This window comes from Dermochelys coriacea, chromosome 17, assembly GCF_009764565.3.
Source record: "Dermochelys coriacea isolate rDerCor1 chromosome 17, rDerCor1.pri.v4, whole genome shotgun sequence".
Taxonomy (NCBI): domain Eukaryota; kingdom Metazoa; phylum Chordata; order Testudines; family Dermochelyidae; genus Dermochelys; species Dermochelys coriacea.
In genome coordinates this window covers 8,434,456-8,456,618 of record NC_050084.1, presented here as the reverse complement: position 1 = coordinate 8,456,618, position 22,163 = coordinate 8,434,456, and the positions used below count along the sequence as shown (strand labels likewise).

Below are 22,163 nucleotides of genomic sequence, written 5' to 3'. Positions count from 1 at the left end.
CTCCCTTCCCCCTTTACTTTTTACTGCTTGTAACACTTGAGGGTTATTTCTTAGTCACAGGGAGAGTTCTTTCCCATAATGTCACTTTTATCCCCTCTCTTTGCAAACAAAAACATGATTGGGTTGGCTTCTTTTGTGTCAAATTTTGAATTTACAATTGGAGTGGAACATGATACAATCCTACTGTGTTTTTAACATTGTAGCCAAATGTTTAAATATTAAAAATGAATAAAAAAATAAAAATTTGATTGGAGTTTTTAACCCATTTCCTCAAACACACTCCATGCCCTTTATTTAAAAAAAACAAAACCAACAACCATGAATTGGAGGCCTAAATTAGTTGAGAAGTGCTCTTCTATTTCCTGTTGGCTGTCATACGATACATGAAGTGGGTTGTATACCTAGCTCCCTCACTGACTGTGATATGGGTAAATCACATGCGATTTCTGCACCTCCCTTTCCTATTCTGTATAAAGGGGGATAATATTGACCTTTCTACTACACTTTGAGCTATAGCTGAAATGTATAAATTGTTCATTTCTCCTTTGCAGCCTCTTCCTCTGGATGGTTTCAGAGTAGCAGCCGTGTTAGTCTGTATTCGCAAAAAGAAAAGGAGGACTTGTGGCACCTTAGAGACTAACAAATTTATTTGAGCATAAGCTTTCATAAGCTACAGCTCACTTCATCGGATGCACATAGTGCTGCTCGTGTATTGTTTGCAGGTTCTAAAAATTGCACCGTCACTTTTATCTTATTTTATTTTTCCACATGGCCACTGAGTGGATGAGATGATCTTATTTTATTCTTTTCTAATTTTTGGCAGATTGCTATTGAGTGTATTTGCTTTAGAGGAAGCAGATATACATTAGTGCTGGTAATAGCTCACTTTACCTGATCACTCTCATTACAGTGGGCAAGGTAATAGGCATTGTTTCATGTTCTCTGTGTATATAAAATCTCCCCACTTTATTTTCCACTTTGTTAGTCTCTAAGGTGCCACAAATACTCCTTTTCACATTACTTAGGCAAGTTGATATATAACAAATCATTGTCTTTCTAGTGTGTGTGCAAAATAATCAAAAACGTACAATAAACATAACAGCACTTACCTGTATCCCTGTAACATTCCCCAAAATACCTTGTTCTAGTGTTATGCTTTGCTTTTAAGTTCTTTGAATCAGGGATCGCCTGTTTTTTTGATAGGGTTTAGTGAAATGGCCTGCCATTGATAGGCACTATGGCAGTACAATACAGATCTGTATTTCTGCAACTTTGGGAAAAAAAGAAGTGCCTCTCCTTTGCTTTGTGCATCTATTCCATTCATTAAAAACTTACATTTACAGTTGTTTCATTCATAAATTCACTCAATTTGACCTATGTAACACAGGTCATAGAATTTCATGGTTATTCCTGTATTGAGCCTAGTAATTTGTGTCTGAAAAAAGTGCATCTTTCAGAAAGATATCCAGGCTTGATTTGAAGACTTCAAGGAATGGAGAATCTTCCAGCTCCCTTGCTAGTTTGTTCCACTGGTTAATAAGCATCACAAATTTATCATAATCATTGATAAAAAGACAAGGCTCTGCCTGGCACTATCTACTTCTCCTTCACCAATCTCAGGCCAACTCCTCTTCAGGGGGCGGGGAATGGTTTGTAGTATATATGAAAGGTTAATAATGTGCTGGAAAAGTGTGGTCACATCATTAGTGCACCGGCCTTAGTCAGATGTATGTTCTATTCCCTGCTCTTGCCTCCCTCTTCAATTACTTAAATCAGGCCAGCTTACCTGGGGATAGTAATACCGCTGTAAATGGATTTAGATTGGAGTACTATATTCTTATATGGGAAGAAGAGCAAGTTGCACCAGAACAAGCACATTTGCACTTGTAAAGTGCCTGCAGGATGGCTGTATTACTGAAATGGTAGGGGGGGAAAAAGCCACCCCCCCTACTTTAACCATCATTGTAGAAAAGTAAGTAAGTTTATGAGGCCTTAGAATTTTTCAAAGCTCTAATGCAAGAATGTGGTTGTCTTTTTTGAAAGTTATAATTTCCTTTTGCATTGTTTTCTTTTGCTGTTCATTTCATCCCCTATTCCAGCAGTTCTCAAGGTGTGGGTTGTGACCCCATTTTAATGGAATCACCAGGGCTGGCTTAGGCTTTCTGGAGCCCAGGGCTGAAACCCAAGCCCCACTGCCTGGGGCAAAGCCCACTGCCAGGGGCTGAAGCCCTTGGGCTCAGGCTTCAGCCCCCCCCCCCACTGGGGTCAGGCAGCAATTTTTGCTGTTAGAAAGGGGTCACGGAGCAATGAAGTTTGAGAACCCCTGGCCTATTCTGTTCTCATTTAGTAATAAGGACAGACAGCACAATGTGACCAGGCAGTAGTCTAAAAACCACAGGCAAGTATTCTACAGAAGAGTTCTGGGAACTCTGGGGTAAAAGCTATCTTTGAACACGCAGCATGTGTATTTGGAAAAAATAGCCATAGTGCATTGCTCTGCTGAAGAAAACAAATATGTATATAAATCCATCTGGTTCCTTAGTGAACACGTAGTCTCTAAAGGTCAGATAGTGTATTTTCTTAGTGAATTACAAACATGGAGTTTCTGATAACATTTTATTCAATAGCAAGGGAATTGCTATAGCTATTAGAGGCAAACTACAACACAGATGTAAAAGTATTTGCTGGATGCAGCACCTGCCCTATGGACACAGAAGCTAAACTAACATGTATGTATTATGTAGCAGTGTCATGTTTATTAAAATATTCAGCTGTTGTCCCAGTTTATTTTCTGCCTAGGGAAGTGTATAAAAAGAGACTTCTGGTCAGTTTTTCCATTTCTTTAGATTTAGAAAGCTTTTAATAAAGGAAATTTCCCCCCCACCAGACAGCAACACTTACTTTTTACATTAGTCAGTCATTTCGAGTCTACCCTGGAAAACTCAAATAGCAACTTAAGAACTAAAAACATGATATGAGAGAACGAAACCTGAGAGGCTGTGGGGAGGATTTTAGGCTGACTGTTAAAATTGGTGTTTGCTTTTGTTAACATGTTTAACTCCCAAACAAATTACACTCAGCTGACAGGCTGTATGCATTAAGATTTCAGACACACACCTTCCCATTACAGTGTGGCAACTTACCATCAACCTGAGTTTTCCCACATATTTCTATTTTAGAGAATGTAGTAAGACAAACAGAACCCTAACAAGTTCAAATTGGCTTTTTCATAGATTCATAGATACTAAGGTCAGAAGGGACCACTCTGATCATCTAGTCCGACCTCCTGCACAGCGCAGGCCACAGAATGTCACCCACCACTCCTATGAAAAACCTCACCCATGTCTGAGCTATTGAAGTCCTCAAATCATGGTTCAAAACTTCAAGGAGCAGAGAAGCCTCCCTCCAGTCAACCATGCCCCATGCTACAGAGGAAGGCGAAAAACCTCCAGGGCCTCTCCAATCTGCCCTGGAGGAAAATTCCTTCCCGACCCCAAATATGGCAATCAGCTAAACCCTGAGCATATGGGCAAGATTCACCAGCCAGATACCCAGGAAAGAATTTTCTATAGTAACTCAGATCCCATCCATCTAATATCCCATCTCAGGGGATTTGGCCTATTTACCCTGAATATTTAAAGATCAGTTACTTACCAAAATCCCATTATCCCATCATACCATCTCCTCCATAAACTTATCGAGTAGAATCTTAAAACCAGATAGATCTTTTGCCCCCACTGCTTCCCTTGGAAGGTTATTCCAAAACTTCACTCCTCTGATGGTTAAAAACCTTCATCTGATTTCAAGTCTAAACTTCCTGGTGGCCAGTTTATACCCATTTGTTCTTGTGTCCACATTGGTGCTGAGCTTAAATAATTCCTCTCCCTCTCCTATATTTATCCCTCTGATATATTTATAGAGAGCAATCATATCTCCCCTCAACCTTCTTTTAGTTAGGCTAAACAAGCCAAGCTCCTTAAGTCTCCTTTCATAAGACAAGTTTTCCATTCCTCGGATCATCCTAGTAGCCCTTCTCTGTACCTGCTCCAGTTTGAATTCATCCTTTTTAAACATGGGAGACCAGAACTGCACACAGTATTCTAGGTGAGGTCTCACCAGTGCCTTGTATAACGGTACTAAAACCTCCTTATCCCTACTGGAAATGCCTCTCCTGATGCATCCCAAAACCGCATTAGCTTTTTTCACAGCCATATCACATTGGCAGCTCATAGTCATCCTATGATCAACCAATATTCCAAGGTCCTTCTCCTCTTCCGTTACTTCTAATTGATGCGTCCCCAGCTTATAACTAAAATTCTTGTTATTAATCCCTAAATGCATAACCTTACACTTCTCACTATTAAATTTCATCCTATTACTATTACTCCAGTTTACAAGGTCATCCAGATCCTCCTGTATAATATCCCGATCCTTCTCCGAATTGGCAATACCTCCCAGCTTTGTATCATCTGCAAACTTTATTAGCACACTCCCACTTTTAAATCACACAACAGCAAAAAAACAGAAAACTCACACCTTTTAAAAAAGTTATTTGCATATCACCGATCTTGCCCACTAGATGGCTCTAGAAATGCATCCGATGAAGTGAGTTGTTAGTCTCTAAGGTGCCACAAGTCCTCCTTTTCTTTTTGCGAATATAGACTAACATGGCTGCTACTCTGAAACCTGTCTAGATGGCTCCACCGTCCAAAGAAGGATTTCATTTGTTTTTCTATCCTTCCTGAACTCTAACTGCCCTATTTTGTTTGTCCTTTTCTTTAAATTAAAAGAAAAAACCCCTCAAAAAGTAAATTATTTGTTTGGCATTTACAAAGGAATTTTCTTCAGAATAATCCATATTTGTCCATTAATGTGTCTAGCAGCCTGTATGGTTAGTCATAAGTCAGTACACAGGGATTAGCAGAAAGCACATATGATTCTAAACAACTATGCAAGGCCACACAGTGAGTCAGAAGCAGAGCTGAGATTAGAACCAAAGTGTGTAGCCCATAATGCACAACTCAGAGCCTTATAAACATTCTTCCCCACATTCTCAACGACGTACACAATTCCAACAACATGCAAAAGGGAATGAGGTCATAGTAAACGAATGTGCAAATTTACAGGGATGTGTTACGAGGCAGGAGACCTGAAGTCCTGTTTCTAAAATGTATTCCTTATTGTCCTCTTTTGCCAAGTTATTCTATTTACATTAACACTGAAGAGTCTATGTGGAATTTATTTTATATAAAATTATGCGACAATTGTCAGACCTGTGATAAAGGCTCAAAATGCACTAATTAAGATTACACAGTCCAAATTGTCCTTTAAAAAGAAATTGAGTAGACACCACATAATTTTTCAAGAGAATGTACAGACATACACAGCTATAATAGGGAAACATCAGAGAATAGTAATAAGATAAAAGGACACAGGTTAAAATCCACCCTGTGACAGTAGTATGTTTTTACTGGTGCCTGTTTAGTGATTTAATATTTGACCTAGATATCAATAACTGACAAAGTTCAATCATGTCATTTGACAAAGAAAATGCCGAGAGTTACAGAAAGCTATATTGCAGAACTGTAAATATTACAATTAAATAGAGATGAACCAAAAACCCTGGAACTCAAACCAATGAGGTCTAGCAGTTAAAGTTACTGGACTGGATGTCAGGAAACTTTCTGTTCACTTTATGATGGACCAGAAGCTTGAAGGTTTAGCTAAACCACTTGCCAATATAAAAGTAGGTTAAAGGACAAGGTAAGAGTATTAAAATGGAGAAGTAATTACTCATGCAAACTATGCCCATCTCAAATTTTTAATGACTATATGTTAGTGCCACTGCTGTGATTTTGTGTACTAAAGATGTTTCAAACATTCAACTCTGCTTAGAGTAGCGGTTGAATAGTGGATTGAGTAATGACATCATAACTCAGACTTCTTGTCTAGTTTCAAACCAATCCTGCAGTGTTGGCATAAGAAGCAAGTCACTTAACCTGTTCTGTTCCTCATCTATGAATTGGGATACCTATTTAAGAGGGAATGTTGCAAATATTAGTTGGTTCATGTGCACAGAACTTGGCCTACAACTAATTCATTCATAACGGTATGCATAGTTATTGTCAATTTTAAACAAATTATATTTTAAATAGAAGTTAATTTAGATTGTGTGTTAACTGGAATGAACATAAGTATGTTTGGTTGGAAGTGTATATTTTCTATTTTCATTGTGTTAGTTAAAAAGTAAAGCTACGAAACCAAACACTGTTTTAATTACACTACTCAATTTAGATTCATGGATACTAAGGTCAGAAGGGACCATTCTGATCTAGTCCGACCTCTTGCACAGCGCAGGCCACAGAATCTCACCCACCCACTCCTACGAAAAACCTCACCTATGTCTGAGCTATTGAAGTCCTCAAATCGTGGTTTAAAGACTTCAAGGAGCAGAGAATTCTCCCTCATATTATGACTAAGGATGTTCTTCACTGAATACAGTGGACATTACAAGTATCAAATCAATTTATGACTTATCCACAAAGTAGTTTGTGAGTGACAAGTCTAAACAAGCTATTATCAAGCAAGATTCAGGGATACATTAAAGTAATTTGGCATTTTCTCCAAAGGATTCAAAACCAGTAATCTTAATTAGCAATATTAGTGAAGAACCATTTAGTTTCAGATTTATTAGAGGGTGGATAAATTTGATCAAGACAAAAAACTTATGGAACAGGGAAATAACCAAGTTGGGGCAAATAGGGGGCATGAAATGTGTACTACCACTTAACTCTGCACTGAGATGTAAATTAAATTGTAGGAAGTCAGATAATTGAGGAATGCAGATTTGAAGGGGGTGGGGGGAATCAACGGATGAAGTATTCATGATAAAGTCTGTTATGAAACTCAAAGACTTTTATGTTCCCAATGGCAACCAACACACGCATGTTCTACTACAAGAAACGCAGTCAACCAAAATTGTATAAGTGAGCAAAAATACTACAGAATACAAACAGCATGTAAAAGGATAGGGCTCCATTCTTGGTCATGTTGCTTTTCTAGTTAAACACATTAGAAAAGAGAACCAATATTTTATTATTTTAAAATGAGGTCTAATCTTATCAGTTCATTTGGCAATTCTACCCAGATGCTTATTTGGCACAACCAGGATGAGAAACTGAAGTGTGATCTCACCATATCAGATAAAAGAGAGACATAAGTAGTTTGCATTGAACGGCATAAATGCTTTTAGATAGGGCTCACTGTGAATCACTTGCCAATTTTTGTGGATTCAACATTTTTTTCCTCCTCCGGAAGGGCTTTCCAGAGGAAATTATGATTTAGAAAAGTACTCGAAGACTCAAGAATTTTAAATGGTAAATGCTGTCATGGTGCCTCATGCCTCCATTCTCCTTTATGGGTCAGGTTCCCCACCACACAGGCTACAACTCTGTTGATGCACCTCAGGTAGGGATTCTCATGATGCACCACTGTGATTCAGCATGAGAAGCAGCCATGGTGCATCACTGGAGATGTTGTCTGGCTAGAGAGTGCCCAGCTCAGAGAAAACAGAGGACATTAGGCACCTGAACTACAAATTCATGAGGCGCTGTAGGTGAAATGTTCGGTTTCAAACTGAAATGAGGAAGTTTGTGAAAGATTTATAAAGTTCTCAGTGTTAAATTTTTCACCAAAGAAGCTGATTTTTTTCTATCTGGTATGGAGGGTGGGGGGAAGGAAAGAGGAATGACTCCACATTTCCAACCAGCCAGTGGTAGAGTCCATATTGCAGTAGTATCAAACCCAGTTTTTAAAAAAGGGCATTTTTTTTTTTTTTTTTACTTCCCCTTCCTTCCTACACAGCACAACTCTGTACATAACGTACTTCACCGTGTATTCTATTACAAACAAGCAACTGCAAAGAACAGGGATAAAACCCAGAAACTGTGCGTCTTGAGAGAAAAAAAAATTATTATCCCTCAGTAGATTCACATTGAGATTGCGATGCTGCTACTTTTGATATCTAAAAAGATTTACATGCAGGAATGTAGAAAAAGCATATTGCAAACTCTACCATGCACTGCTGGGAGAGAAAAATGCTCAAAACTCAGTGAAATTTTCCTTGCATGGCCATTAGATCATAAAAAGGGGAAGATGAGATTTATAACTGATGTTAAAAAAATGATGGCATATTTCTCCAATGGAAGCACAAGAGGAGTTGTCCTTCATGTGAAAAACAAAGCCAGGCGGGCAGTTTTAAGTTACATTTCCCTCCCCATGGAAACAGACTGTTTAAATCTTCACAATAATTTAAACTTTATCCTTCTATTATCTTTGGAGCATATGTATACCCAGGGCCTGACTGGAAACATCACTCTGAATTTTAGAAAGTGCAAGAGTCACATGGTTTAACACAAAGCATGTGATCTCAAGGAAAGCCTAAAGATGACCATACTCGGCTGCCACAACTTGTGTAACCATACTCTATTGATAGTTCAGGTGTCTATATGGCTCCTCCAGTCTAGGTAACAATAGTGTCAAAGGAAAGGAGCCAAAGAGACATGATGCAAAGACAGCATGCAAGGAGACAGATGGATACAGGAGAGGAGAGATTCACATAGACCAAGTCCATAGAACACTTTTCCTAGCTCCGTCTAAGAGTTTAAACCCTTCTCTAATTGTAGGTCAGTAAGCCACTGTAGTCCACTAGTTGTGTATTTCGGCTAAAAATTGAAAAGATTGGAAAACATCCTTTTTGAAATATTGAAAGAAAAGAGTATTTTGCATTATAACAATTTTATTTCAGGATCTCAAAGTGCTTTACAAACATCAGTGCCACAACACTGTAGTGAGGTACATATTGTCTCCATGTTACAAAGAAAATGAAAATTCAAATGGATTTGCCCACTACCACATAGGAAACTTATGGCAGACACAGGAATAGGGAACACCAGTTGCCATGTCCTGTACCCAATCCATTGAATCATCTCTCTTTAGCAGTCAGCAGGAAAGAAAGAAACATCTTCAGAATTATTCAATTTCTTTCTATTTAAGTTTATATATGAAAAAGCAGATGCTGCTGTTCTGTTTAAACTATGAGAGGTTAACCTCCTCCAACCTTTTAGAAGTATGCTGTTGAGTGATTCTTTAAGGAAAGTATTGTCTGCTTCACATGGACATAAAAAAGCCCATGGTAATATTTTTTTTAAAGAGTAGATGTTTATATTAAGCCGACAGGCCAGTAAGTCCTCCTCCTCCTCCTGGCATAGAGGGTGCCAGTACACATCTGCCCTCCATTCCATGGTGGTTGTCTTTCACCAGGGCTAAGTGTACTTTGATTGCAAACCACTTTGAGATAACCCTGGAAGCAAATGATTTTCAAGTATTTAACATCTATAGCTTAATTGTACATGAAGCAGTTTAAAATATGGGTTTCCAGTATGTACTGTAAAACTCACTGTATATTTATTCAGACATGTTGCTTACCTGTCAAATTTTCAGACTGCTGGGAGGTGCAAGTCAGGTCACTTTCAACCTCTTGGCAGATTTTTTTTTTAAATAGCCCTTTAAAAATGTCAGCTTCCCTACCAGGATTAACCTCATGCCATTCACTAGCACTATTTTCTGCAAAAGGACAATGGGCTGTATTGTCGCACATCATGACAGCATTCCTGGGCTGCCATCATTCCGTACTTCCACTAGTAAGCATCCCTGCTCCCCCAACTTCCTTTAGAAATATATGAAAATTACTTGTAACGTTGCTCTCTCTTGCACCCCAATATAGGATTATTATATAAATTGTGATATGCTTTCTACTTGAATTTATATCCCCCTCCCATATGGATGCTTTTACCCATTGTCATCTGAGAAGCTCTACAATGGTATCTCTAAGTAGAAATTCCAGTCTCATTTATGCAATATAGATTGTGCCACGTTTGTGAAGCACACACATTACACTTTACAAAGTAACGTCATTGATGCCAGTAATTTCATATTAGAACAATGCCCACAAGTCTATTTAACAGAATAAAAATCTAGATTCTCACCTTGAAATGCAATGTACTTGTCATCTTGGTCACTCCAGTCTGGATGCTAGCCCTCCTTGCCATCTGGAAACAACCTACAACCACCTCTGAAGGGAATCAAATCTTAACATATATTTACACCATTAGTCTATTTAAAATTAATAGTTTGACAGCTCTCCTGTCAGTGTTGGTTATGAAAACCATCTGTGCAAGGGTTATAAATCAGACTAGGTAAATCTATTTTGGCATCTTATTTAACCGTAATCCTGTAAGCATTCTGATCTTTACTCATTGGTTACATCTTACATATTGTACCCCCGCTCTTGCTTACTCTCAGCACTCCATTTCACAATGGCTTTTATATAGTGATTTTATTGATAGTGTATGGTGTATTTATATTTAAACAACAGCAAGTTTTAAAAGGAAATAAATTTGGCTGTGAACTAGTTCTGATGATCCATGGCTATAAGTTTTATAGGCATTTAGAAAAGTTTAATGTCACATTCGGATACTCCAAAGAGTGTGTCCCACAATGACACACCATGGGAATTAAAAGGACTTAGCCTGGAGCTAAACACCAGACCCGGGCGTCGTTACTCAACAGCCTACAATACAATCATGGTTTAATTACAAGTTTAACCCTCTTGGGATTTCTTCTTGACAACCTATAATATTTAATCTTCACACATATTAATGATATATGAAGTCCAGTTGAATATTTGTAATTCCCCAATTACCTAAACTACTTTAGCATTTTATTTTTAACAGTCTGAAGCAAATTTTAGTCCTTCCTATCATATGGTTATTTACTTGCATCAGGATTACAACCAAGCTCACTCTTTATAGCATGGTCCCCTAAAAGAGTTTGTCTACATGTTTTGTCTTTACAAAGTTGTTGCTAAGAAGTTTTGCTAAAACTTGTGCTTTTTTCCTGTATACCCTCAATAACTAATCTATGTCCGTTTTGCGAAAGATTGATGCTTTAGAGGCAATAAACTATCAGATTACAATAGCAAGAACAGATAAAACAGTTTATAACATGAAAAATCTTACCATACCATTCCAACCTTGGTTGTCTTCATTTTAAAAGAAAAAAATTTCAGTGAGCTTGATCAGTTAAGAGTGACTGATCAAAACATTGTCTATAAAATATGCGTCACAGTATTCTCTTCAAATTAAGAAATCCTCTATATAATCCTAAAAATTAAAAAGAAGTGACCTGCTTAAAACCTCAACTATTAACATTAAGAGTTGGTGTGAAAAAAAATGGACCTTTATGGAACTCAAAATAAAAATCCCTTTGTCTGAATACTGTTAAGTGTAACCTTTAGTCTTATTGTAGTTCATTGTGGCAGGACTTTGATGACTATCTTAAGATTCTTACATTTGACAAATGAGAACCACCATGCAATTTTTTTTTAAAATTTTATTTGTCAAAGAAAAAAAAGGCTGTAAGCCAATTGAAAACCTACTTAATCTTTAACTCCAATTTATCTTTAAATTTAGAGAAATGACTGATTTTTTTTAAACAAACCCCCCTTTTCCCCTTTAATGTTTACCATCTACTCGTGCTGAATCCTTCCAAGGAGATTGCTCCAGCGTACCTCTCCAGGTCCTCGCTTTGCTCCTTTTACCAAAAAAAAAAAAAAAAAAAAAAAAAAAAAAAAAAAAAAAAAGAAAAAAAAAAAGAGAAAAAGAAAAAAAAATCCATCGTGCATCTTAAGGGCTCCAATCGTCAAAAATAGGAAAAAAAATTCTTTGGAATAGCCAATTGAGTTGAATAAAAAAATCCACACGAATGCGGTTTGGTTGGGGCAGGAATCCACTCCTATGTTCCTGGTAATCTGATCCCGCTCCATGAATCCTTGTAATTCAGCCTCCCTATCCTATCCACATTATGATTTGAATCCAATGATCCAGCTCCAAGGATTGGGATCCAGTGAGCCCTCTCCAATCCAAACCTTTATAACCAGCAAAACCAAAAAAGAGGAGGCAAAAAGTTAGATACTGTAATGAAAAAATAGGATTCTGGGGAATGATTAGTTATGTTTGCCATCAATTAATAAGAGATGTACATTAATAACTATCAATTCCCCAAAACAAACTTTTGAATGGTGATGCTCAGATAAATTTTAGGAATATTAATTATTTGGAGAAAACATTGTAATATTTACATATGTCAACTGATAAGGCCAACATAGTCACTGCTTGTAAGGTGTATTACAGGTTTTGTGGTTGCAAAAAATTTTTTTTATGATATTGGAAAAGTTTATCACTAAAGCCATCCACTTACTATATGTCTAAACTAAAGCTAGTATTCCCATCTGGAAGGTAACAAAATTAACTAACTGAAGTTTTCAAACATATTAGTGAGTCAACTGTGAATTAGTCTGAAGGGGAAGGGTTGAGATTTAAGGAATTATTCCCAGCTAAGTTTTCTATATTTTGTTTTCATTCTGATACTTAAAAAAAAAAATGTAATAGCAACGCTGTATCAGTCACACAGAGGACATGCAGATTTTAGCAGTATTGATATTATACTCTATCTGGTTTCAAGATTCCCTGCATCTACAAATGTACCAGCACTACGTCATATTAACGTTTGTAACTGAATGCAGCATGACAAACTGAACCAGTATACCCCACCCTCCCTGATTTTTTTTTTTAAAACTAGAATGGACTAGAGATACAAAAGCAAGTAATTTAGCCACAATTGCCAACATGGTTTTAAAGAAAAGAGCAATTGTAGTCTACAGTAACTAAAACATGCCTGTAAAAGTTACAAGATAAGGTATATGTATATACTTATTTAACCATGGTATAAGGTCAATACTGCCAATTTCATCTGTGACAATAGCACTTGGAGTCATACCATTGCCTCCATTATTGATCTGATCCTCCTCAATCCTCCTTTTGACAATCCTAAAATGATTGACATGTGCTCCACAATCCTTTAATCCAAAGCATTCTTAATCCATCTCTTCAGATATGTCTACAGAAAGACACATGAAAAGGCAAGATAAAATATAAGATCCCCCAGAAGAAACAAGTTAACCACAAACATCCCAACATCCCCAGCTCGTATAAACCATAGCTGAACACTGAGACATTTACACAGCAATACCACAGTCTGCAAAGTGTGGGTAATTAAAGTTAACTAAATTAAACAATCCTGGCTATAACATCAATTAAAATACAATTTACCAAAGACATGAGGGGAATGTTGATGGTAAGGAGCAAATACTCACTAGGGATATTACACAAGAATGCAATTCAACACTTCAGCCAATTTGAATAAAACAGTTTGAATTAAAAAATTAAAGACTGTACTGAGTAAAGGAAAACTGTGTACAACATGGGGTTCTACAAAAAGAGAGCATCACTAATCATTTATGTACGAGAACGGGATCTGCTGTGACGGGGAGAGTAGCGTGGAGATCCTCTGCTTCTTCTTGGGGAATAACTGCGGCTTCTGCTGTTGCTTCGACTACGGCTTCTGCTACGACTACGGCTGCGTGACCGAGATCTTCCATAGCTTGGACTTCTTGGGCCATCAACTTTAACACGGATGTAGGCAGTTTCTCCCTATTAAATAGACAGAACTATTGATTGAAAGGTCTAAGATTTTTAGCTATCTTTTCAGGCATGCTGATACACTGATTACACTGATATAAAAGCTCAGAGATAGATCTCAAATCTCTAAATGAGAATCTTATTGTAAAAGACTCAGCTACCTGTATGTTAGTATAGTAGAGACTTCATGTCCTTACCTTCAAATCCTATTGTTAAGCCCTGTGTATCCAATTCTGGCCCCCCCAAAAACATGAAACCTACCTCATGAGATCTAAATTTAGTGTTATCCAGTTTTCGCACTGCGTAGGTCATATCTTCTTTCCGTACAAACTCCACGACACCAGTTCCATCTCGGAAAACATCAGCATAACATACATCACCTGCTTCACGCATGTGATCCTTTAAATCCTGCCAACTTCCACTGGGAGGCAGTCCTGAACAAAAAGCAGGTTCCAGATTACTTCAAATGCCAAGTTTTATTATTTATTTTCCATTTACAATGGATCACCTCCCATTGTCGGGTAAAGGAATTGCCTACAATTGCCTGTAGTTGAAAGAATGTCTTCCATCAGGAACCCATATAATATGCACGCTATACAAAAATGTTACTATTATGCTTCTTAGAGGCTGCATAACACAACGCTAAACAAATAAATACACACAATACCAAAACACAATATGGCTAATTGACAAATGTAGCATCCTTTGCCATTAAGGAATGACTGTAAACATGCCACAACTGAACCGATAAGAACCGATCTCATTATTCTGAGCAAACCAAGAATATTAAGCAACTTACCGGAAACTATCACTCGATACTCAGACCGCCGGGACGGGGGGCCATACCTGCCCCTGGGGGCCCCACCACCTCCACCTCCGCCACCTCCTCTGCCGGTGCCTCTGCCGCTTCGGGGAAACTCCACCCTCAGGCGATATCCATCATAATCGTACCCATCCCTTCCGTACACCGCATCCTCCGCATCCCTGCGAGAGAAGGGCGAGTGAGCAGAGGCCCAGCCACACCGCAGAGCAGAGGCACAGGCCGGACAACGCACCTCCTCCCTCCCTTTGTTCCCTTGCAGCCATTTTCCCGCCCTAACGCAGCCAGCCAGCCAGCCGGCACCGCGTAGCCCCGCCCCCAACAGCTGAGGCCGAGCCCCCAGCTCAGCTCGTCCCCCTCTGCGATAAGCTGCCGCAGCATGGCCGAGGCAGACAGTAACCTGAGGGGAGAGCACGGCGAAGTGAAGGCCGGGGGGTGCCCGCCAAGGGCGCTGGAGACAGGGCTAGGCAGAGACGGGGAGGAGGATCTGTCCCCGGGCCCCCCAGCAGGAGCGCGGGCTGAACGGCGTGTCGCTGGGGCTGGGGCTGGGGCGTGGTGCCCCCAGGGCGGAACGGGGATGTAGCGGGGTTTTGGCAGGACAGTGTGTCCCCGTCGCCACCAGGAGGGGGAGGGGATGCAGCGGTGTCTCGACGGGGAGGCAGCTCTTCCCCACCCCCACCCCCACCCCCACCGGGGAGGGAGATGTAGCGATATCTCGGCAACGAAGCGGTTCCCCGACGGGAAGCCTGGAACCCAGAGCGGCCCCTTAGGGCTCCTCCATCCGCCCGCCATGTGGGATCCGAGGTAGCCCGGCTCAGGAAACGGCCCCGCTCCCGGAGGCGAGCCCCGCGGAGGTGGTGGCGAGTCTCACTGGGAGGCCTCGGGCGGGGCCTCACCTGGGGTCCTCGAACTCCACGAAGGCGAAGGGCGGCCCGCCGCGGCGGTTCTTCAGGTCGATGTCGCGGATGGCCCCGTACTTGTAGAACACGTCCTCGATGTCCTTGGTGCGGATGTCGGGCGGCAGGTTCCCCACGTAGATGCGGCAGTCGTTGTTACCGGCTGGGCCGCGGATCACGCCCCCTCCGGACATGGCAGGGTCGGCAATGGCTGCGGCGGTGACGAGCCGAAGCTGGGACAGTAAACGGGTAAGTAAGCGGCGGGAACGGGCCGGACGCTCAGGAGCAGCTACACACGCCGCCTCCCTACAACCGCTTCAAAATGGCGACTGCCGCTTCCCTCGCGCGGCCCCGCAGGCGCAAGGATTCCAGCAGGTCCCACGCGGCGCTTGCTCGTTCGCATCGCAACTCTCAGCGGTCAATGGTACACAGCACGGTATCGTTCCACCTCCAGGGCGCATGCGCCGCTGAAGAAAAGGAGTCCGCCCCTCAGCAGCCCCAGCTTGGAAGCCTCACTAATTCCGGCCGCGCAGTCCTCGGCCTCGAGAAACCACCCCGTGTAATGACTCTTATAACCTAGGAATAAACGTTCACCGCGCTCGAAAAAGTTCCCTTCAGCCGCTGCAGGCCTGGGGCCCTCAGACATCCGGTGAAGAGTCCACGCAAAGAAGATCCGGCTCGGGTAGAGAGGAGGGGTATATCCCACCATGCACCGCGCGGGGGGCGCTTGGCGCCAAGGAGAGGCGTTATATCCCACAATGCAGTGGGGTAGGCCTCCGGCGGGTGTTGGGCTGAGGCGTGGGCCTGAGGCCCAGCGGGCGCCTCCTGCGGTGTGAACGGAGCGCTCGGGCGGGTGCCGGCTTTGGCTTTGTGGGTAGTTTCCAGCCCCGGGCGAAGGGGGTAGCAGGTGTGGAGCCCAGTCAGCAGCAGGGCTTGTTGGCATCGCCTCTCTCATTGCTCCAGCAGCAGAGCTGCCCCAAAGGGGTCTCTGGGCAGGGTGAGGTGGGTCTGCCCTCTGGGCGCTCTGATTCTGGGGCTTACGAGGGGGAAGGTCAGCTGCCCCAGTGGGCCAGCGTCTCTTCAAGCTGCTTGCCAGCATGACTGTCCTTTGCTATTCGTTCTATGGTAGTGCCTTGAGATGCAAGCGCAGGGCTGCTCTGGGCTAGTCATTGCACAGGTTGGCGCATCCTAGGCCATGTCTACACTAGTGAATTTACAGTGGCACTCACTATAAACTCACATGGTGGGCTATACCCCTCCTGTCTACCTGAGCTGGATGTGTGACAGCCCCAAGCCTGAAGTGGCTGAAGAGAACTTCTTCTAGTGCTGCTGTAAGATTGCGTGTGTAGCTGTTCTGTGCTGATGGGAGAGAGCTCTCCTGTTGACATCATAAAACCACATCAGTGAGTGGCAGTAGCTATGTTGGCAGGAGCTCTCCCCCTGACAAAGCGCTATGCATGCTACCACTTGTGCTGGCGAAACTTATGTCACTCAGTGGTGTATTTTTTAACCTGGGGTTAGGGGACAGCAAGCAGGGCAACTGCCCCGGGCCCCAAGCCACAGGCGTTCCCATGAAGCAAAGTTGCTCAGGCTTCCGCATTCGCCTTTCACGGGGTGGGGCTCGGGCTTCCGCTTTTTGCCCTGGGCCCCCATGACCCCCTGAAACCTGTTTGTGGCCCCCCATGGGGCTCCGAACCCCTGGTTCAGAACCTCTGATTTAGGCCATCTCTGACAAGTGTTTGTCTAACCTGCTTTTAAAAATCTCCAATGATGGAGATTCCACAATCTGCCTAGGCAATTTATTCCAGTACTTAACTACCCTGACATTAGGAAGTTTTTCTTAATGTCCAACCTAAACTGCCCTTGCTGCAATTTAAGCCCATTGCTTCTTGTCCTATCCGCAGAGGTTAATGAGAACAGTTTACCTCCCTCCACCTTGTAACAACCTTTTATACTCTTGGTAGTGCTTGCAATTTGTCCTGTCATTTCTAATTTACGTATCACATATTCATCTTCCATCCCAGTGTAAGCACTTCATGTTCATTACACATTGCTTAGATCACAGTGGGGAAAGATGATGTATCTTTCTTACTTATTTCTAGGTTGCTCTTCTCCACTTAGGAACCAATACATAAAGTCAGTCATGGGGTTTAACATTAAGATATCTTAATGTTGTCAAAGATTTAGCTTGTCAATTAATGAAAAGTAAATTATATGTCCATATTATGCTAGTGAATTCCTATGCTTGCACTAACCCAGGAACCAACCCCTGCAACAAACCATGTTGCCAATTCTGTCTGCGTATCTATTAAAGGGACACCATCATAGGACCTAACCACATCAGCCACACCATCAGGGCTTGTTCATCTGCACATCTACCTATGTGCTGTATGTCATCATGTGCCAGCAATGCCCCTCTGCCATGTACATTGGACAAATTGGACAGTCTCTACACAAAAGAATAAATGGACACAAATCAGACGTCAAGAATTGTAACATTCAAAAAACCGTAGGAGAGCACTTCGGTCTCCCTGGACACTCAATAACAGACTTAAAAGTGGCAATTCTTCAATAAAAAAACTTCAAAAACAGACTTCAGCAAGAAACTGCAGAGCTGGAATTAATTTGCAAACTTGACACCATCAAATTAGGCCTGAATAAAGACTGAGAGTGGCTGGGTCATTACAAATTTTTTTCCCCCTCTGTTGATACTCGTACATTCTTGTCAACTGTTGTGAATAGGCCACATCCACCATGGTTGAATTGGCCTTGTTAGCATTTCAAAAAGTAATTTCCCCTCTGTTGATATTCACTCCTTCTTGTCAACTGTTGGAAATGGGTGACATAAGGCAATTCCCATTTTTTCATGTGCTGTGTATTTATACCTTCTTGCTGTATTTTCCATTCCATGCATGTGATGAAGTGGATTATAGCCCACGAAAGCTTATGCCCAAATAAATGTGTTAGTCTCTAAGGACTCCTCATTTTTTTTATGCTTGCAATGTTCGACGTGTTAAGTCAGGGCTTGATGTTCCGTTGTTAGGATCACTAGGTACTTTTCATTATGTGCCCTATTTCTGCATGGAACCTTCAAAGTGGGGCACCTAATTCAGTACCAGCAATTTCTTTTTAAAATATGCATTTAAATACAATCATCAATGCAGTGATCAGATATATTTCTCTCCTTGTGTAGTTCTTCCATTCATTTATTCAGAGTGAGCCATATGTGCTATAATATGCGTCTGTAGATTTCACTTTGTGGTACATAACAAGAGAACAACATAAGGAAGCATGGGAATAGGAAGGGGAAGATGCAATCACTGCCTTGCATGATTTGAGATACAAGCAACGTAAGACAAAAAAAGAAACATAGACAAAAGAAATGAAAATACTGAAAGGAAATAGATTGGAAAGAAGCAAGAAAAGAAAGGAATCCAGTGACTTTTAGGTTATAGGATTGTGTTTTGTGTATGCAGGTTGTTTCTTACATCTTAGTGTATTTTTCTGATACATATCACCGCCATACATGTTGGCAAGAGGGTAGAATGTTGTTATTCTGGGGACTTCAGTTAAACTGCTGTTTACTACTATAATTAGATCAATGGAACATGTAATTTTTAAAATCACATGCTGTTTTAGCAGACAATTGCCTTTCTGTTGTTTAAGCCTAGACAGGAATACATGTGTTTTCCAGAAGTAGTGGGTAAAATTTACAAAAAGGCCTGTATGACTTACAGAATCATAGGACTGGAAGGGACCTCAAGAGGTCATCTAGTTCAGTCCCCTGCACTCATGTCAGGACTAAGTATCTAGACCATCCCTGACAGATGTTAGTCTAACCTGCTCTTAAAAATCTCCAGTGGTGGAGATTCCACAACCTCCTTAGGCAATTTATTCCAGTGCTTAACCACCCTAGCAGTTAGGAAGTTTATCGTAATGTTCAGCCTAACCTCACCTTGCTACAATATAAGCTCATTGCTTCTTGTCCTATTCTCAGATGTTAAGAAGAACAATTTTTTCCCCTCCTCTTTATAACAATTTTTTATGTACTTGAAAACTATTATCCTGTCCCCTCTCAGTCTTCTCTTTTCTAGGTAAACAAACCCAATTTTTTTCAATCTTCCTTCGTAGGTCATGTTTTCTAGACCTTTAATCATTTTTGTTCCTTTTTTTTTTCCAAGAGTGTTACACTGTTGACTCATATTTAGCTTGTGGTCCACTATAATCCCCAGATCCCTTTCCGCAGTACTCCTTCCTAGGCAGTCATTTCCCATTTTGTATGTGTGCAACCGATTGTTCCTAAGTGGAGTACTTTGCACGTGTACTTATTGAATTTCATCCTATTTACTTCAGATCATTTCTCCAGTTTGTCCAGATCATTTTGAATTATAATCCTATTCTCCAAAGCACTTGCAACCCCTCCCAGGTTGGTATCGTCCACAAACTTTTAAAGTGTACTCTCTATGCCATTATCTAAATCATTGATGAAGATATGGATCAGAACCGGACCCAGAACTGATCCCTGCGGTTCCTCACTCTTTATGCCCTTCCAGCATGACTGTGAACCACTGATAACTATTCTCTTGGGATGGTTTTCCAACCACTTATGCATCCTCCTTATAGTAGTTCCATCTAGGATGAATTTCCGTAGTTTTTTTATTTATGCTCAAGTCCCATTTTCAAAAGTAAGATAGGCACATAGGCTCTAATCTACAGAAGTATTTATCTCCTTACTTGATTTCTGGGTCTCAGCACTTCTAGTCAGTGGGACATAGTCTCTGAAGTGGCAAATGGGACTTAGGCTTAGTCTACACTCTCTTTGTACTGGTATAACTATTTCAGTTAGGGATGTAATTTTTTACTGAAGTGGTTATATCAGTACAACTCCTTGTATGGATGCAGGTATATCAGTGTAAAGGTGCCTTATACTGCTATTGCTTATTCCCCTTCCCTTACCATCTATAATTATACCAGTATAACTGCCCCCATGCTGGGGAGGTGGAGGGCTGTACCTCTTTAACTATCAAGGTAGAGTTAAAGCGGTACAACTTTTGTGTATAGAGAAGCCCTTTGGCATCTCAGTCACTTAGGTGCTTTTGAAAATGTTGCCTAGCATCTTTAGCAGTGTCCTTTCTTTGCTATGCTTCATTTTTTTCATCTGTTAATTAAAAATACATGTTTCTATAAGAAAACAGCAATCATGATGATTTACCATTAGGAAAATATTTGCAGTATATTGTCATATCATGCCAATTTGACTATTCTAAATTTCTTTCATTTTTCCCTCATGTAAGTTAAAATACAGTAATATGTTTTTCTCTAATGACTTTAAGATTGATGTTACTTCTCTTTTTTGCTATTTTTTTTAAAGTTTGCTACTAATTACTGAAAGGAGTTATATGAAAACTCTTCCTACAGAAGCAGTAGTTTGTCTAAGTATATGATTATTTCCATTTTAATATTTTCATGATTTAATAATTCTAGTGACATCAAAATATAAACTAGTGAGGCAGCAAGAATAGTGTCACACTTCAGTTCTGGGAACTAGTAAAGTCTTGGGTACAAATCAAGGGCTTGTCTACTTTAGAAAGTTACACTAATTTAGCTTGAATTGATGTAAACCAATATATTTAAACTGGTGCAAAGGGCAATGTGGAAACTCTCATTTTGGTACAATAGTGCTTCATTAAAGATAGTGTGCATCATCTGAACTGGGTGGCTGTTGACTAAATGCATTTTTTAAAATGCAGGTATAATATTCACAGCTGATTAATTATGTCAGATTACAAGAAATATGTTCTATATTTTAAGTTTAAAACATAATGCTCTCTTTCCTAGCACAGGTAAGTCCCACATCATTTGCCTGGAAATCAGACTTTATTATCAAAAGCTTATTGATTTGCTCTATAAGGCATTATCAAAAATGGTGAATCTGCTTGGTTTGGTAAGACATTATCACTTAATTTTGTCCTCTTTCTTTTATGTGTTGTTAATCCTTAGAACTATGTTAAAAGACTGACTTAATTACCTTTATGAAGTGTCTCTTTATTGAAATATTTGAATGTGTGAATGTTTTCTTTCTTTTTACACTTCTAAATCTTGGTAAATGTTATCAACAGATACTTTAAATACAAATGGAAATGCTGTAGAATATTTGTTTACCAAGTGAGAATCATTTTTGAGTTTCTGGTAAAACACACATAGAAAGTCATTAAAGATAATAACTTTGTAGAAAATAAATGATCGGAAACGGAATGAAAAGCACAATGTTATCTACAGCAATCCCCTAATGGAGCAATAAGAATCACAGTTGTAGAATGAGAGGTTTTGCTTTTGAGAATGAGGGTGATATAATGCAAGGCTTTCGTATTTAAAATATTGAACAGCAAAACCAATATTAACCACACAAACTAACGTTGGAAATGTTTGAGGGTACCTCACCTGAGCAACATTGAAAGGCGTTGGAGTAAAATTTGTCCTAAATGCTCCATTGGCTGCTTCTGGCCCTCCCAAATACAGCAAGAAAAATAGGTAAGTCTTTGTTTAGCCCTTTGTTTAGCAGTTCCCTATGCCCCCAATTTCCCCCCCCCTCCAGTTTTAAATGTCTTCCCTGTTTTGCATGATGCACTCCTGACCTTTCCAAGCACTTTCTGAATTCTCTTAGCTCAGGGGTAGGCAATAATTTTTGCAGTGGGGGGCCACTCCACGAATTTTGGTAAGTTGTCACGGGCTGCACATTTCTACTATATTAATGAAATTTTTAAATTCTACCCCTCCACTGCAGTGTCACGTAATAAAATAATTTGTGCAAAAACTGAGGGTGCAGGAGGGGATGCGGAGTCTGGGAGG

The 22,163-nt window shown here is 40.5% G+C and overlaps 2 protein-coding genes across 2 annotated transcripts in view; one reads left to right on the top strand and one right to left on the bottom strand.

The window, feature by feature from the left end:
* Positions 1-8,779: 8,779 nt before the first annotated feature.
* Positions 8,780-15,670, bottom strand: SRSF1 (serine and arginine rich splicing factor 1). Its single transcript, XM_043499267.1, is given in 7 exon segments — positions 8,780-9,361; positions 10,047-11,652; positions 12,898-13,534; positions 13,536-13,610; positions 13,860-14,032; positions 14,398-14,582; positions 15,315-15,670. Coding segments are annotated over 5 exon segments (750 nt in total). The 5' UTR covers positions 15,509-15,670; the 3' UTR covers positions 8,780-9,361; positions 10,047-11,652; positions 12,898-13,411.
* A 158-nt stretch (positions 15,671-15,828) lies between these two features.
* The window catches only part of DYNLL2 (dynein light chain LC8-type 2), a 65,573-nt gene continuing 59,238 nt past the window's right edge, over positions 15,829-22,163 (top strand). The window contains exons 1-2 of the mRNA XM_043499268.1: positions 15,829-16,144; positions 21,158-21,240. Of these exons, the coding sequence (XP_043355203.1) occupies positions 16,022-16,144; positions 21,158-21,240 (206 nt within the window). The 5' untranslated portion in view covers positions 15,829-16,021. The remainder of the gene's footprint in view (positions 16,145-21,157; positions 21,241-22,163) is intronic.